The sequence below is a fragment of the Brachypodium distachyon genome, chromosome 4 (assembly GCF_000005505.3).
Source record: "Brachypodium distachyon strain Bd21 chromosome 4, Brachypodium_distachyon_v3.0, whole genome shotgun sequence".
Lineage (NCBI taxonomy): Eukaryota > Viridiplantae > Streptophyta > Magnoliopsida > Poales > Poaceae > Brachypodium > Brachypodium distachyon.
This window is the reverse complement of record NC_016134.3, coordinates 21,571,217-21,589,252: the sequence shown is the minus strand read 5'-3', so window position 1 is coordinate 21,589,252 and position 18,036 is coordinate 21,571,217. Positions and strand designations below refer to the sequence as shown.

Genomic DNA, 18,036 nt, shown 5'->3' with positions numbered 1-18,036 from the left:
TCCTGCTTCCTGCGCATCTCCGGAGCCTTTGGTTACTAGATGCAACCGACTGGAGATGGTCGCTCGGGATATCTTCAACCGGGCTGGCTGGCGGTATACTAGACACCTAGATGCATAATTTCATCTTCTTTGAGCTATTTGGTTGGCTTATCTTTGTATCAACTATTGATGATCAATGAATTGTATGAATTTTGATCACTTGAAAATAAAAATGGCTGTGTGCATCAATTGATGCAGAGATCGGGATCGTTTCTCCTTTTCGAAAAAAAGGTGAGATCGATATTCTAATGGTCCCATTGCACCCCCATACCTTCACAAGGGTGTGATTAATGTCCTCGTTAGCTCCACAAAGGGTGCATAGCCCATTTTCTGAGAGTAACATGCAGTCACGGTCACTGGACTTGGTTTCGATTCCCAATTTAGTCGCTGTATTTTGGAAATCGAAAGTTACGATCCGTGAACTTAACAAAATATCTCACATATGGTCACCGCTGCCGAATTTTGTACGTATGGGTTAGTAGCCTATGACAACTCAGCTCGGATTTTTGCATTTTACCCCTGAAAAATAATCAACGAGGACCGAAGTGCATTTTTGCAAAAAAAATTAAGAGTACCGGACCACAATTTTGAAGTTTTTTCAGCGGGGCAAAATGCAAAAATCCAAACTGAACATAGACCCGTATGTACATAATGCGGTACCGGTGACCGTATGTGAGATATTTTGAAGTGCACATATCGTAACTTTCGATTTCCAAAATACAGTAACTAAATTGAGAATGATGTCAAGTTCAATGACCGTGAGTGCATTTCACTCTTTTCCTGGCCATTACGTTTTGAGATATGCTTACCAACCAAAAGGTGTCCTCAAAATGCATGCCAAAAGAAACATCCGACCTTCCAAAAAATCTCAGTTTTTCTAAAGTTTGCAGTAGGAGGCGGGAGGACCCCAATCCCTTGACTTCGATGAAGGCACATAGATCTTGATGAGTACATGCTTCATGACTTGAGGGTCTAGGAAAGGTGGTCTCGTTCCCCAGTCCCCACGAAAGGAGGATGGTGGGCCAGCCAACATTGAGAGTTTGTCAATCTATCAAGTCCTGAAGTAAGAAGGATCCTGGAAGCCGACATGCCAATTCCCGCGCCACCACGTCAGAAACAAAGATATCAACCAAGCTATAATAAGAAAAAACAGAGCCATGAATTTATATTTAAACTGAGAATCGCCTCAGAACGCTCCAACCAGAACTAGGCACATCTCTCTTCTCCGATCGTCCTCAACGTACACCCCTTACCTAAAGCATGACTTAAAACGTGGACACCTGACTCGAGTCAAGAGTGAATGGAATTCTAACGGATAAGTATTTTTCGAGACAGTGGATACCGTAAAGCTTAAGCTGCCTTGGATGAGTGGAGTTTCTACATGTTGCTTGACCCCTTAAGATTGACAGAGAATATGAACTAAGAGGAACCCAATTGGATGGGATCAGGTTTGAGTCAGATTAGACTATTAAAACTATTTCGGCCATCAAGAGAGAACTCAAATTGCCATTTCACACACCCTTGTTGCACCGAGCATTTGGCGTATTCGTAATGACTGCATATTCAATGATATCACCCCAAGCCTATATGGTTGCCTTGAAGATCTTCAGAGGAGCTGAATCTTGTATCCCATAGAGCCAAAAGAAAGAGCTACGTTGCCTTGAAGATCTTCAGAGGAACTGATAGCGCCCAGCTGATCGCTCTCGTCCAAGCTACAACTGTTGATCGGTCTCGGTATAGTAGTTTGGTTCAGGAGGTCAAGTACCTGTTAGCTTCGCAAAGGGAGATAAAGATCACAAAAATTCATAGATCTTGTTGGTTAGTCATGATCTCATGGCCTTCGCGAGGTCGAGCCAATGTACGGCTTGTTGGTTAGGGTGCAATCCCGTGGAGGATGTACCTGATGTAACACTTCTTTGATCGATGAAATCTTCTTTTCTCGCAAAAAAGAATAGAAAGAGCTACGTTGCACTTAAAGACTAGATCGATGCTTTTAGATAGTTTTTTTTTCTCCTTTTCTTCTTTCAAGATTTTGTACATATGTACATTTTATTAATATATTGCAATAGGTCCCTAAAATAATTGCATCTAATCGTTATGTTGCATGCCTACATTGCGGAAAACGCAGAGAACCTCCCAATTCACAATTTATTTACACCGAACAGTCCATTTAGTACCCGGTGATCAATTTTTTTTTAAAGGGAACCAAAGAAAGAATTATATATACGTAACTCCAACTCCTACATCAACCTCAGCTAAGTAAAGTTTCCGTAGTGCAAGAGCCGAAGCAAGCTAAAAATTAAGCAAGTTTTTCACCACCGTCTGGCCAAACTGTATCCGGACAAAACAGGGGCATGTGTACGATCTCATTCTTTTTTCGGGGGACAGCAAGTGCACGATCTCATTCTAATAATGTGTGTTTTCCTGAAGTTCTTACCATAAGGAAAGTGCATGCACATGACATACTACACTGCAGTCCTAACCAAACTACTATAGATCTTCAGTGATCCTGCATTCTGCTTCACTGCACCAAGGACTAGATACTAGTGACACTCTTGCATACACATGTCCCAAACAGAGCCATGAGAATGATTAATTCCTAGCTAGAGGGCAACCTAATGAGGACATTTATGTCTTCAAGCTAGGTCCATCACTGTCACTGTATCACCAAATAATCATGCAATGCAAGCAATCCACTAACAAGAGTTGAAGAGGATCGAAGCAAGATCAGGAGGCATCAAGCTTCTGTGCACCCACACAAAGCCAACAGCTTGGTTCACAAACATACCAGTCGCATCAGAAAGCAAATAACACCATACATTGAGCCCTGATGATCTCTGTCAGACCCCAACAGAGCCATGTACACATCACCACACACTTGATTGAAATAACTTCACAGTCCCTTTTCCCTCTTTATATAGCGACGCCCACATACAGCTCGTTCAAAGAGGTACCAGCAAGATAAGGATTGAAAACAGCAAGCACACAATACACATATAGCATATACTCACTATGCTTCCTTCATGATCAGATTCAGGCCAACAGGTCTTGACTCTTCCTTTTAAATCTCCCCTCTATAATTCCAGCACCAAGTCTGCATCAAGTAGTCAGGAAGACAAGTAGAGTTAAGTACAGTACACTGTGCACAATAATCGTATACAGTAGTACCTCTGGTCTATATAGCTAGTTAATTCTTGAAGATTCTCCAGAAATAGTAAGCAACATCTCACTGTCAAATGTCCATTTGGGTGATGGGATATTGGGACTACTGTGTGCTGGGTGGTTGCAAAGATAGGGACGCGTATTTGCACTCACAGTCTGCGTCGGTCTTGATCCAGTGGCCGCTCTTGCTGCCATTGAGCAGCTCGCCCCTGTGATCCGGGGAGGCGCTGAAGGAGGCCCGGTTGGCGCAGCAGCCAAGGCTCGGCATGCGCGGCCCGGTCCTCTTTGGTGGCACCACCGGCTCGTCTGTGCCAGGGCCGCCGTCGCCGTTGTCGGGAGCGCCGCGCTTGCGGTTCTTCTTGGTCAGGTTCCTAGCCAGGATCGCAGTACCCTCAGGGTACACTTTCCTGTGGAAGATTTGAAGGATCTGCAATGAGAAGATGCTTCTTCTTTTCAGAACTCAGTCGAATTCGGTGTATCATTGTGTTGTTTGTGCAGAACAGTAATAAGTTAATAACTAACTAATACAGATTAAATTAGTGGTCATATTCTGTATTTGGGTATGTCCCAAGTTTTTTGTTCAAGTAATTTGTTATCGCGATACAGTTATTTTTTCTGTTATAAAAGTAGAAGTTTCAAGAATGATATGTCAATTACCAAGTAAGAGGCTAAGGGTATGATGACAAATGGATGGTCCATCGAGGAAGCTAGGATCCATAAAGATAACATCAGACAGGAGTTTGCAAACAAATTGCCATGTCAACTCAATGTCCCCTCCTTTTAACAACAAGTTGACACTTACTTGGTATGCACTGATGTATAATTGGAATGGACGTCGTTTCATAAAAACACAACTAATTATGATATGATGGTTGCCAGTTGAAACTCAGAATGTGCAATGATATTAAAAAAAGAGAAAAATAAATTTTTGGTTGCTCAATTGGCAGCAAAGTTTAAAAATGTCCCATCAACTCAATGTCATATACATTTAGTCCCTTGCTCTCTCAGTTTTAGACCGTTTTGACTCCACGTGGCGTCTTTTTTCCAATAAGAATTTTCCACACCAAGTGTGACGTGCATAGTTGAAGGGTGAAACATATACAATTTTGAGTTGCGGCGACCATTTATGAAAGGAACCTGACGCCATCGAGGCATCTGATGTGGAAAATTCAAGGAAAAACCGCTTCATGTGGAGTCAAAACCGTTCAAATCCAAGAGAAGGACCAAAACGTATCTGGTTTGCCAATTGAGCGACCAAATGTATACGATTTCGAGTCGATGGACTATTTCTATACTTTGTTGTAAATTGAGCAACCAAAACTTTAATTTTCTCTTACAAAAATGTTCAATGGTATTATAATATTTTAATGTTACTTCTGACTTCTGAGTTACTTGTAAAAATATGTGTAGTGAAAGAAAAATACTGACCGGTCGTACTGAAGTGTGAAGATAAGATAAAGAGAATGGTTAGCTTGTTGTCCATGCAAGCATAAAAAATCAGTTTTCCCAAACACACGATAGTGAACAAATACAGGATGAAACTAAGTAATAAGTCACTCAAATAATGAATCAGAGTAAACAAATTCGCAGTCAAAGCTCCACGACACATGATTTGCCTACGTTTACAGATGAAACGGGGAACAAGGAACAACGTACCTTCTGAAACTTGCTCTTGGTCACCTTTGGATCGACCCGTGATCCATCGGCCCCGGCGCCCTTCTCATCCTTGACCTTCCACTTCTTCATCCTCTTGCGCCCGCCGCCGCCGCCGCCGCCTTTCCCCTCCGCCTTGTCTCCTTCCCCGCCGTCCTCCCCCTCCGCGACGGTCACCAGGGCCACCTTGTTCTCTTCCGCAAAGCGCGTGCGCAGGAACAGCTCGCCGAGCGACGCGCGCCGCCCGCCGCCACCGGCGCTGTCCCGCTTCGACTCGGCGTCGCTGCACACCGGGGAGCCGAACAGGAAGCCCTGCAGCGGGCAGTCGGTAGCGGCGAAGCTCACCCGCGCCGAAGGCACGTCGCCGTTGGCGGTGGCCCCGAGGACCTTCTCCAGCTCCGCGCTCACCAGCATCAGGTCGTCCTCCGTGGTCGCGCCGTCGTCCTTCTCCGCGATCGCCTCGACGCCCATCTCGGCCGGCGCGGGGAAGGTGAAGGTGGGCGTGACGGCGCCGTCGTCGGCGTCGTTGTCGGTGCCGTCGTCGTCGGCGTCGTTGCTCTGAACATCAACATCGGCATCGTCGTGGTCTGCTTCGTCCTCGGCGTCGTGCTCTCCGTCGTCTCCGGGGATGGTGGTGACGGCGGCGGCGAAGCCTAGCGTGCCGATGGTGAGGAGGCCGCTGCCGCCGAAGGCGAAGAGGTCGTCGACATCGGCGTCCATAGGCTGCGAGTGATGATTGGCGGCGGCGAAGGTGCCGTCGACGAAGTACTCGCCGTCCGGGGAGGCCAGTCCAGTGATGCAGTTGCAGGACCCACCTGTAGTTTCAGAACATGATCCATGTGTTTGCTCTAGCTAGGGTCATCTTAATTCTAAACTCGTTTATTGATACAAGGAATGAAGCATCATCTTTGGTGCTTCTGCAACATCATGGGCATCCATAGATCTCAGTCACCAACGCGACTTGACCGAGATCCGTGCGTTTCCCCGTCGGACGGGCCATGAAAAACTCAATGCATGTGCCCTCGTGTCCGAGCGCAGGAAGTACACCCTCCGACCCATAAAAAATATCTCGGATACAAAGTTGTACTGAGATGGGATGGAGTACAAAACACACACGAGATCGTTCCGATTAAACAAATACTACAATCAAATCTATGAAATGATAGGGTGCTTTGGTCCGCAACAGCTGGCCTAGCTAGCTATATTGCTTAAGCTGGAAAAGAGTGGCATGTGTGCCATGTCCACTGCAATGTCACCAAGAGCAATATGGCAAATCGAAACCAACATGCATGGATTTTTCCTTGAGAGCGGGTCCATGTATAGTGTTGAAATCTGCGGTATACAACTGTACACCAAGAAGAATCTTCTTATTAAGTGACATGTGGACCCCACCTAACAGCACTGTACTTTGCGCGTACCTGCTTGTGTGATTGGCAGACAGTTCGAAGAATTTCTATCCGCGGACCATGTAGTTCGATCTAGCATGGCCCGCTTTAATTTCGACCAGATTAATAGCCAAAAGACAACACAAATATATACTGTAGATGAGTGCATCCGAGTGTACCTCCGCCGGTGTTGAACTCTTTGAACACGTCATTGTTGCTTCGCAGCTTTCGGTGCATCCAACCAAGAAGCTGCAGGTACATACATGAAGAACACAAGGGTGATATGGACTTGTCATTTGTGTTCACTTAATTTGAAGAGAACCTTTCATGAAATGTTCCTCTTTTGAGCAGATACATAAATAATACTCCGTAATCCGTATGAACAAAGCTTGAAGCAACATTAGCAGGAACGAAATCAAAGTAAAAGAAACTACTTCCTGCGATCCACACTATAGTATGAATAAAGCTTGTAGCACTAGCAGCAATTCCAAATCAAACTGAAAAACTGCCTACTAAACCGAGGGAAATGACCACGCGTACCCTGTTCTGTCTTGGAGAGAGAATGATAACAATGGGGGAAGAACTTAAAAAATGGTTCTAGTCAGCATTGATGTACTAAAACAAAGGAGATGCATGCCTCACTAATTGAGCCATCACAAATAACAGAGAGTAAATCTGTAATTAAGGAATTAAGCAAAAAAAAAGTTGCATGGATGCATGCAATCAGTGTACTTTGTTTTTGCCAATAAATGAAAAGGAAGTAGCTAATGATAATGTGGATTGAGCTTACCGTCATCTTGGGAAGGCTCAAGCTTGAGCAGCTGATCAGAGAGGGTGAGGGGACAAGGAGGGCTTTAATAGAGGAAGAGAAGGTAGAACACGCCAGAGAAGAGAGAGGGGCCTGATCCAACCGCACTGCAGATGCAGGAGTGATCGATCGGGTCTAAATGTCTAATCCATCACAAGTCGGTAGATGGAAACACGAGGAAGGCTACAAATGGTGGAGTAAGGCCAGGGTCGCATGTAGAGCTGTAGCACGTAGTACAACAGTAGCAAGGCACGCCATGAACGCCCGTACTTTGTAGCCTTGTGTATGACGCAACCTGATTTGGGGTTGTCGAGCGCACAGCTCGACCATGTCAGCATGTTACATAGCAACGTGCCGTGCGTGTGTATGGCAGTGATCGATTTCGTACTTCACATCAGCAGGTATGTGTATATGGGTGGTGCTTGTGCTTGTGTCTCGTATTTTGCTTTAGATTAACTAGCAGAGTCATATCCATATAGTTGGTAAAAAATACGGTTACATGGAGCAGCAGCAGGAGGAGGCAGCAGTCACCCGGTCACCCCAGATCAATCAGAGATTATGTCATTGTCATCAACGAGGCATCAAGTTCTACAATTACACAGGAAAAAAAGACAAACAGTAAGAAAGGTTACATGATCAACAAAATAATGAAAATACACAACCGTTTATTTTAGTACCTTCCTCTAGTTTGGTCAACTCCGCAAGATTAGCTTCAATGTTGATACATTTACGGCGCAACCAATCGTGCGTACATATCAAGGTTTGGAGTGTCATTGGTGTCAAAGAGATTCTTAAGTCATCAAGAATACATCCACTAGTACCGAAAGCTGATTCAGAAGCAACCGTTGAGATTGAAAGGACCGGAAAGCGAGCGGAATTAGCCTTCCACCAAGAAAAAATGTCAAAATCAGAAGATAGCTCCTCTGTATCCTCCCCTAAGTACTTGTCTAATTCAGTTATGGTATTTGTACTAGAATCTCTATTACCAACTCGCATTCTCTTGTTGTACCGTGATCTCATGAGAGAATTTTCAGATGCATTTACACTAACTTCAGATTGTGATATTGATTCACTAGCACTAGCACTAGCAGTACCATATATTGCTTTGTATTCTTCAAACAAAGAGACAAATTCTTTGTGTGAAGAAGCCAAGATCCTGTTACCTGTAATACTGCCATACGTGTCTTCAATTAGGCCCTTAAAGAAATGAGATTCCTTCGTCCTTGCATCAATAATTAAGAGAATAAAACTAAAGTTAGAGCCTTGGAGGGCATTAAGAACAACAGATATATAGATATTGACAAAAGAGGTAACAATTTAATACCTAGGATCAAGGATGGCAGCAATGAATATATACTTGTTCATCTTCTCCGGATCACCCCAATACTTCTCATACTTATCTTTCATCTTGGTAGCAATGTTTTTAAAGATTATATCATCACCACAGATCACACGATCACTCCATTAACCCAATAGAAAATTCACAGCAGCAATCTCTTCCAAGAAGGTATTTGCTGTAATGTACTTGGTGCCAGAAACCTTATTCGTGAGATCATAGAAGTGTAGAAGGAATTCTTTGAACTCACGAATATACACCCAATCATCATAAGTTGGAGGACCCCGCTCGTCAGGAGCACCACTACCAGCCTTAGGTCTTGGACCAAACTTTTCTAACTCAGTTTTGTAGTTGGGATCATGAAGTGCATATTGCTCAAATGCCCTCTCAAATTTCTCAGCGGTGTTTAGCATTACAAATGTAAATTTCCATCTAGGAACACATCAACATTAAGCAAACCTTTGCTGTCTACCTTACTGAGTTCAACACACTTCTTAAATACTTTCAGCCTCATTGGGGAGGCTCTCACATACTTGATAGCATTTCTAATTATGTTTACAGGATGGCACATTATCTTTAGCCCATCTTGGACCACAAGATTAACAATATGTGCCACACACCTCATGTGAAGATGCTGACCTCTTGCAAGATTACAACCCCTATTGGTCAAAGACCTCTTCATGTAGGCTAAGCAAGTGTCATTAGAGCTTGCATTATCTACGGTAATAGTGCAGACTCTATCGATACCCCAGTCAATCAACAGTTTATCTAATACTTTCCTAATTTCATCCCCTTTGTGTCCATCTACCAAGACAAAGCTAAGAATTTTTTTCTTAAGCCTCCACTCTGAATCAATGTAATGTGCAGTAAGAACCATGAAGCTTTGCTGTTTTTTTTACGTCCATGTATCAGTGGTGAGGCAAACAGTTTGATGGGAATCCTTGAAATATTTTCTAAGCTTACTTTTCTCAGCTTCATAGAGTGCAATGATATCTCTATACATTGTTGTCCTAGATGGGAGAACAAACCTAGGGCAAGCTTTGGACATGAAGTGCCTAAAAGCTTCTTTTCTGCAAATATGAATGGCAGCTCATCCACCACTATCATGCGAGCAGATGCTTCCCTAACCTCTTTCTCATTATATTGCCAAGGAACCATAGAAGCAGAATTACCATCAGGACTAACTTGGAAGTTAAGCTCAGTTTGGTTGCGAACTGACTTCTCAGGATTTTTTTTGGCAACTCTTGAAATGGTTATTTAAAGAAGCCGTACCAGCATTTGTGGAGTTGCAGCCCAGTTCTTTATTGCAACACTTGCAGTTAGCACGATCTGGATTATCTACCTGAACTTTGAAGTGCTTCCATGTCTTCGACCTCTTGACCCTTGCTTTCGTGATAGCCTTACTCTCAAGTGTAACATCAGCTGCAGGTTGAGAAGCTCCATTGCTTGCATTAGTACCAGTGGCACCGGCACTATGTGGTATGTTGTCAGTCTCGGACATCTGAGAAAACACAAAAATGTACATGCTTGTGGTCAAGTGTCCACTCTCAGTCTTATGCAAATTAGATCCTAAACATTAAACAAGAAAGGAAGAGATTACATTGCAAGATACGAGACAGAGGGAGTGGACTGGGCCACTGGGGGCTTGGGGTTGGTGGCGGGCGGCGGTGGCAAATCGGTGGCGGGCGGCGGCGGCTCGACCTCTCGAGGCGAGAGGAACGAACGAGCCTACTACTGCCCTCATTAGATTAGGTCAAGCCGCGGGAAGTTGGGCTGGGTTGGCCGGTTCGTGGCGCGTGGTATGGAATTGGAACCGAACGGCGAACGAGGTGTTTCCGTGTCTGAGTTTTTCGGTTTTTTTGGGTTTAACCGAAAACCGATGGTTTCTAACCGAAAAAACCAAATCCGATTCGGTTAGCTGTTTGGCTAACCGAAACCGGAACCGAAAACCGGATTTTCGGTTCGGTTTTGGTTATTTGCTTCCGGTTTTTGGTTTTCGGTACGGTTTTGCACAAGGTGACAGAGAAGCTGACCTCCGGCATTGGGGCTGGGCTGGCTGGGTGATGAGGGCACGGATCCTCAAGAGCTGATATCCAACATCAAGATATGCACGAGGGAGGAGAGGGAGGCAGGCGCACCACAAGTGAAGATGAAGAATACAAGTTAGAAGAATGACTTGTGTGCAAGAGGCAGCCAACGACAAGGATGATATGCCCAAGTTGCACCATAAGTCGAGTACGAATATGAGACGCACTAGGCCAGCCTATGACGAGTCCGACACGTCTGTGGGGCGCCCGGATCTGTGAGTCTATATTTGAGTCGAATTCTAGTTTTGAGTCGGAATCGAGTCTGAGTCTGAATCTGAGTCTGAGTCTGAGTCTGAGTCTAAGTTTGAGTTTGTAATGTGTTTTGCCTGCCCCTCGCATATATATACAAGGGGTACGTTTAGGGTTAGGAAAAGACCACATTTAAATTATTCAGAACCTTTTCGTTGAATTGCTGCAAGCATTCATCTGAAATTATATTCCTCTCTGATTTGATCAGAAATTTACCTTCACCACTTTGTTGCGATCTGGTGTGTTGCTACTGAAGATTTGAGTGCTATCTATTGTTCCATTGAAAATTGATAGATTGCAGACCGCTTCGTGGTCGGCGACTACGTGCACAAGCGTGTGGTGTTGCGAATATCAATTAGGGTTAAGAATTGTTGCATGGCAACGAGAGACCAGTCAGAGATTCGTCAGCGTTTCGCGAATTATCATCCATCTACTACGAGCTCAACGAGAAGATCGGGCCATCCTTGTCACTGGGTTTTGCTCCGGGCGGAGCTGGCTCGGCGGGGTGCGATTCAGGCCGGCTGGTGCGGTCCGGCTCGGATCGGTAGAAGAACGAAAAAAAAAAGTTCTTTTCTTGACCGGGAGTAAGCAGTGGCGGCGGCGGTTGTTGTTTTTCAGCAAGGTTTTGGCGGAGCTCTTGGTAGGCCATGGTGAGGTGAGGTAGGACGCGCGCCGTGGCGAAAAATTAGGTACTCATTCCGAATGTGATTCCGGCACGAGGGAGTAGTAGGTTTGCTAAATCTGGCTTCATTTTATTGAGAAAAAAATCTGGCTGTTTGAGTTAATTAAGGAAGGAAAAAAAAGAAAAGCAACGACTTGAGTCACGTAACATGATTGGCTGTCTCGTGACTTCTTGGGCCTGGGAACGCTGCGTGGGCCTGGCTTCTGCGTTCGGGACTTCGCTCAAAAAAAAAAAGGAGAGACGGGAAACAGGGGATCTATTCGCCGGCTCGTCCAACTCACGTCGACCATTTTGCTCAAAAAGAAAAAAAGAACTCCAGTCGACCATTTTTTTTGCGAGAAGGCCAAGGCCTTATATTCCACGCAAGTTCTCATAGGTAAACGTCGTTGTCTTGCTCTGCACTCGCCGGTGGCGCGTCGTGAGCGGAGCTCGATGCTGCCTCAGGACCTCCGAACCACGTCGAACCAGGAAACCGTTGTTGATGTAGCAGTCGAGAAGTCGCCGGTCAGAGCCAGAAAACGCCGATGACCGTGGTCTGAGAAAGAAACCACCGCCCCGGAGAAGTAGACGACGAAGAGGGTTGGATGACCATCCCAGATCCGGCCAGACGGATCCGAGAAGACCTGGCCGCACTAACTCCACGATGTGATCGCAGCTGGCCGAGTCTCATTGGTCGGAAAAAAGAAATAATAAACCGATGCGCATATATAGACGACCTGCAAAGCACAAACATAGAACCAGATCCACCACTCTAGAAGAGTAGTGACCAACCGTCCCGCACTTCACAACGCCACCGGCAGGATCATCGTCGACGAGGTGGATGAGGAGTCAGGAAAACCTTATTATTGACCCGCACAGTGCCGCCATCACCACCATAGCTTGGCTGCCGGTTGACCAAACCCTAATTTTTTAATACATACTAAAGCACTAAACGTAGAAGAAGCAGGTATGTCTTTTCCCGGCCGGCGACGAGATCGATCTGGAGCCGGCGGTGGGTGGTGTCTAGGGCAGGAGCCTTTTTTCGTTCGGGTGTGGTACACAATAACTCCAGTAGACCATGACTCGATGCCTCTGAGAAAAAAATGACTCGGTGCCTCTGCTTCTCTGGCCCCCTTCTCAGCTGCGGGCGCTAGGGATTACGTTGTTTATCTACATCTATCCCAATAAGTTGTCTATCGAATCGTTGCAATTGATGTTCGATCTCAGAGAGAAGGAAGAGATCTTTGAAAAGTAGGTTCTTATGATCCGATAAAGAATCAAACTTCTTTAAATGTTCCAACTATTCTTTATTTTCTTGAAAAGGGTGCTCAACCGACAAGAACTGTTTATGACATTTTAAAGAAGGCGGAATTCTTTAAAGAAAAAGAAAGAATTTTGAGTTAAAATAGAGAACTAAATGAATAAAAAAAAGTAGGAGAAAAGGGTTAGCGAAGTAGAGAGATTCCATTGGCTGGCCGAGCAGGGAGTCAAAGCCACTATGATGATTTATCATGATGATTGCTCTAGTAATTATGATCGTAAGCATATACAAGATAGCCTTAACCCTTGAACTATTCATTATTCGTATGACGAGAATGACGACACATCAAGTTTCCTAAGTTTACCGTCTTATTGAGTTGTCATTAATTCTACCTGTAGCGACGAAAAGTGTTGAAAGGGCCTTCTTATGAAAATCATCGAGACCTTTAATACAAACATGCAGTAGGAGCCTCTCCTGCTGTTTTCCCCGATAAAAAAAAGATCATCAAGACCGGGTTGCGCAACAATATGTTTTATGATTGTCTTAATGACTTGATAATGTGCTGCATCGAGCAAGGGATATTAAAAAGTTGATCTTAATAAAATTAAAGAAAATCTTCAAAACTCCTGGGGCTTCTGGACGGCATTAAATCTTCATAATCGGTATGTTTCAAAGTTCTACTATTTTATTTTATTTTTATATTGTATTAGGTGATTATCTTTGGAATCACTACTTTGATTTTTTGCATCACATTTTTTTATGCTTTAGAGTTCGCCCGACCTTAAATTTCTTCCGTCCTCCACCCATGGCTGGAGCTTTGGGAAACAAATGAGCAAAAAGTTGAGAACGGAAAGAAACGGGGGCTGCTAGAACTTCAAGTGTCTCCATGATTCGTAGGGTTTTGAAAACATACGAATAGAAGAACACAGAAATATGATGAAAATGCATGTCGTGATTGAAAAACACAGAATTTTATAGATCTAGTTGTTTAATTCGCTAGAATAGGAAAAACGCTACTCCTAAACCATATTACTTGTCTAAATATTACATGTATCTAGACGCTTTTTAAACATATATACACCCATATTTGGGCAATTTTAGACAAGTAACATGGGTCGGAGGGAGTATCATAATTTTGTAGCCCCTTGATGCCACGACATTGAGCTTCATTGCATCAGATGGCCACATGGATGGATTTTGTTGCGGCGGTACCATGGCAGGTCATGAGGGACGAGGGATGCCAAGTTCTCCAGCTTAGGTGTTGATGGTACCGAGAGTCGAGCAAGGTGCGAATGGTGCCAAGATCGAAAATCTTAGATTTTGTGAGGGACTTGATGCTGGAGAGAAGCTTGTTGTTCCCCTTTGGTGCTTTTGGAAGTCTCGAGGGTCCGATTATCGCGCTATGAAGTTATCCTTCTTCGGGTGTGGGTACAACCTCGTTCGCGACTGCCTTGTATGTACGGTTCTTACTCTGTCACCCTCAACTTATGTGTTGTCTTTCACCGGGAGTTGTGAGGTATTATTTCTTATCTTACTAGATAATGTGGACTTTGCTGCGAGCAAAGACTCAACGTTGTGGTCTTCGTCAGGTAATTGGCTTCCAGCATGGCGATGATTCCCATATATGGTAGGCACCACTATTGTCATTGAGTAACAACACCCGAATTAGGGTGTGCCGATGGACTCGAGTGTTAATGTTTGTTGAGGGTGTATACTTTCTCCCTTGTTAGAGAAGGTCGTTGTCATACATTGACAAGAGAGACATGTCGATGTTTTCAAATAGTTTTGATCGTCTCATGAAGCTTGACCTATTCCTATGTCAGGAGAGCATCGACTAGAGAGTGTGAAGCTCTCTCAATGCTCGACTCAAGTGGAGGACACAAAGCTCTCGACACTCGAGTCGAGGAGAGGGCGTGAAGCTCTCAAGCCTCGAGTCGAGTAACGGGTGCGAAACTGCAAACTCTCTCTACTGAATGGATTCAAGATCGGATGGATGAGTTGCACACCCCTTGGAGATATTTATAGCCTAGATTATAATGAAACCATTTTACTTACAGAGAACATATGTATTTTGTTTTCCAAGAATTAATCAATTAGTATATGATTTAATTAACATAAAAATTGACACCATTGTATTTGTATTCAAAAGAGTAAAATACACCACTGTCCATGAACTCGGCAAAATGAACATTTTAGTCCACGAACTCGGAAAACGCACACTTAAACCCCTAAATTGTGACTATTGTGTCACTTTAGTCCAAAAACAGTCCGGCGAGGCTTAAACATGTCATGTGGCCACCACGTCGGCTTGGGCGATTAATTGTTGGTCAATGCTAATTCAAAAGAAACGAAATACATCTGGAGCATACGCTGCTTAAAAGATAAAATTGGACGTGTGCATACCTCTATACGATCCTTCCTTTGTCTACATAGGCGGTAATTTTAAGAAATTTACTTGCCTTTCATGTTGAATTTTTTAGTTCCTTGCGGACATAGTAAAAGGCAGATATGTATAATTAATAGGCCCAGGCTGGGTGATCATAAGGGGCCACTAATCTGCCTATGGTCCTTGGCTCCTGGTGCTGCCCACGAGCGGATGTCGTCTTCGAGATCTGAGAGAAGAAGTCTTGCCATCCATGGCTGCCGTCCATTTAACATGAATTGCGACACTGTTGTTCACTGTGCCTCTTCAATCATGCACTGGTCTTGATTTAAATGGGCGAATCCTACTCATCTGGGTTTATTTTCAAGGTGGACAGTGAGAGCACGGGCTCAAAATAATTTACACAGCTTAAAACAGAGCACATATTTTTTGAGGCCGGGGATAATCCCTTCTTTTCGAAAAAAAGAGAGCACATATTTAAGCCTATGCATGATCCGTTTGTGTATGTCTTGAGAAATACAGTAGTTGTGTATAGTCATGATACAAAATCTCACAGGCAAAACAAAACATGGTACAAATCGCCTCTCGGGATCAGAATCCTACCCCTATGCCATCCATCAAAGTACCGAGCTAATTAACGTTTGAAATTGAAAGAGCATAGTATCAATGTACCAGGCTAGCTCGTGGGCTGTTTACCTCAAAAATCTTGGCACATGCCTCGCCTCATTTGGACCGTATCCACGGCAGAGCACACGAATCCTATACGGCCCCCGACAAAAGAAGGCCAATTCTCTAAAAACACCCCTCGCAAAACCACCATCCTCAGCAAAACGGCCTGCCGGCGGCGGCCGCCCTGGTCTCGTTCCCGCGCCGCGACACGGGCGGGATCCTGAAATGCCAGAGCCGGCCGGTGGCGCCGACCCGGAACCTGTCGCAGAGGAACTCCTCGGCGTACATCTTCTCCACCTTGCGGTCCACGTCGTGGAGGAAGACGTCCGTGTCCCCTTCCCCTTTCCTGGCGCGCGCCATGGCCGCCGCCGTCCATATCGCCGCCATCCTCCCGGGCGCCGAGGGGAAGTACCCCTTGGGCGCGTCCACCATCAGCATGTCCCACTCGTTCTCGTACACCTCCGGCGGCAGGTTGTGCAGCGCCAGCGGGCAATCCGCGTTGCCCCGGACCTGCAAAGCTTCTTCGTTGTTGCCGGGGGGCACGCAGGAGGGGTTCTGCTTGTAGGAAGCGAAGAGGGGATCGGCCTGGTCGAGGCGGGTGCGGTACCTGACGAGGTGGGCCCGGAGGAACGGGGACTGGGACCGCACCTCGCGGTACCACTCCGGGTCCTCCTCCAGGAACACGGTGACGCCGCCCGGGTTGAGCGCGTGCCACAGCGGCGAGTCGTGGCCGAGCCCGAACACCAGGAGCCGCAGCGGCGCCCGGCGCCTGAGCACGGCGAGGGAGACCGAGATCTCCTCCCGCGACTGCTGCGGCACCACGGGGCTGGTGGCGTAGAACACGGCGGCCTCGGCCAGGGACGCCAGGCCGGGGGGCGCGTACCCGGTGCCCGAGGGGGATTCGACGGACGGGAGGCAGGGGAGCAGCGGGAGCAGCGGGAGAGGCGAGGTGAGCAGGGTGGCGACCAGGAGCGACGCGGCCACGAGCAGCAAGGCTCCGGCGGTGGCCAGGAGGCGTTTGGGGAGCTTCATTGCGCGCGGGTCGCCGGCACGGGGATCAATCCGTGGCCGGCCGGGCCGGAGCTTCGGTTAATTTGGGAAGGTGGTCGAGGACGCGAGCTTGGGAGGTGGGGATTGGTCGCGCTTTATTTAGGCTTGGTGCGTGCGTGTGTCGTCAACGATGCTTCCTTTGGTTTAGCTTTGGTTTTGTAAGAAAGGCGATGCCATTTCTTTTGTAGCTTTTGGGGGTTGTGCTTTGCCTCCTTTCTTTTGGCCCAGGTGTGTCCTTTGCTGACAGGTGTATCAATTGGGTAAATCTTTGAAAGTTCCAAAGTTGCTTCTCCCCGGAGCATCACTAGCATGACCTATATTCATACTACTCATATACTCATTTATAGTCGTTTTTCTATTTTTAAAATTTGGAGTTGATAGTCGTCAATTCATGAGTTAAAACTTCAAGTCACAATTTTTTTTTTGGTTCAGAGTTCAAATTCAGTAAAACCTATCATCAGGCTTCACAGCATTGGTTCACAAGCTGACTATCATATTTTTTTTCAGTTGTAATTTTTTTTTCTTGATGATTCCATTGCAAAGCACAAGCACAAAGCTAGCAGGTGTATTAATCTGCAGAATTTCTATGAATGAAATTAGGCCTGAATTGTGCGTACACGCATGAGATGTTGAGAACTCGTTTTAGTGGTCGCGTCGAGGTGAATAGAAGTATAAAAGTCAGAGTGGCTTGTTAACTCATACATGTGCATTGCTGACTTGCCGCAGCGCGCTGTGGGCACCTTTACAAATTGTTCCGCCGGCGCTGCAGCTCAATTCAGTATGCAATCCATGCTGTTACCAGATTTCAGTTAAAGTAAGCCACTCGATCTTCCCATTTCTGTTCTTTCGAACAAGACCTAATATTCATTTTGTCTACGAAGCTTTGCAGCCCGTTACAACAAAGGTTCAAGTGACCAGAAAAGTTTCATTTGCCATCATTTGCATGTGTTCTCTGTAATGGGCTCCATATTGGATCCAAGGATCATTTATTTTTGAGTGGTTATTTTTCAGTTGCCTAATTTTTAATTAAAAGATCTTAAAATCTAAGTTGACGAATCAGATCCGTTGAATTAAGATCTGATGGCCATCCCCTCTCTCCCCTCTCCCGCGTGATGTGTTGGATTAGGATCTGACGGTCGAGCACGTCAACTGATCTATAACTAAAAATCAATCAACTTCTCAATAGCAAAACCGTTTATGTTTTGAATGCGCATTTGGCCTTGCATGTTGGAAGTACATTTGTCCTGAATATGTTCCCTGACCAATATTCGTCAGAACATTAACCCATTCATG

At 45.4% G+C, this 18,036-nt stretch overlaps 2 protein-coding genes across 2 annotated transcripts; both read right to left on the bottom strand.

Moving 5' to 3' along the window:
- Positions 1–2,745: 2,745 nt before the first annotated feature.
- Positions 2,746–7,188, bottom strand: LOC100820935 (protein LAZY 1). The gene is made up of 5 exons (XM_010239413.3): positions 7,030–7,188; positions 6,419–6,488; positions 4,858–5,669; positions 3,355–3,628; positions 2,746–3,133 (listed from the first exon to the last, which is right to left on the bottom strand). The coding sequence occupies exons 1-5, from the start codon at positions 7,033–7,035 to the stop codon at positions 3,114–3,116; spliced, it is 1,182 nt and encodes a 393-aa protein (XP_010237715.1). The 5' UTR covers positions 7,036–7,188; the 3' UTR covers positions 2,746–3,113.
- Positions 7,189–15,498: 8,310 nt separating this feature from the next.
- Positions 15,499–16,885, bottom strand: LOC100846436 (probable methyltransferase At1g27930). Its single transcript, XM_003575998.4, has one exon. The coding sequence runs from the start codon at positions 16,723–16,725 to the stop codon at positions 15,847–15,849; it is 879 nt and encodes a 292-aa protein (XP_003576046.1). The 5' UTR covers positions 16,726–16,885; the 3' UTR covers positions 15,499–15,846.
- Positions 16,886–18,036: the final 1,151 nt, after the last annotated feature.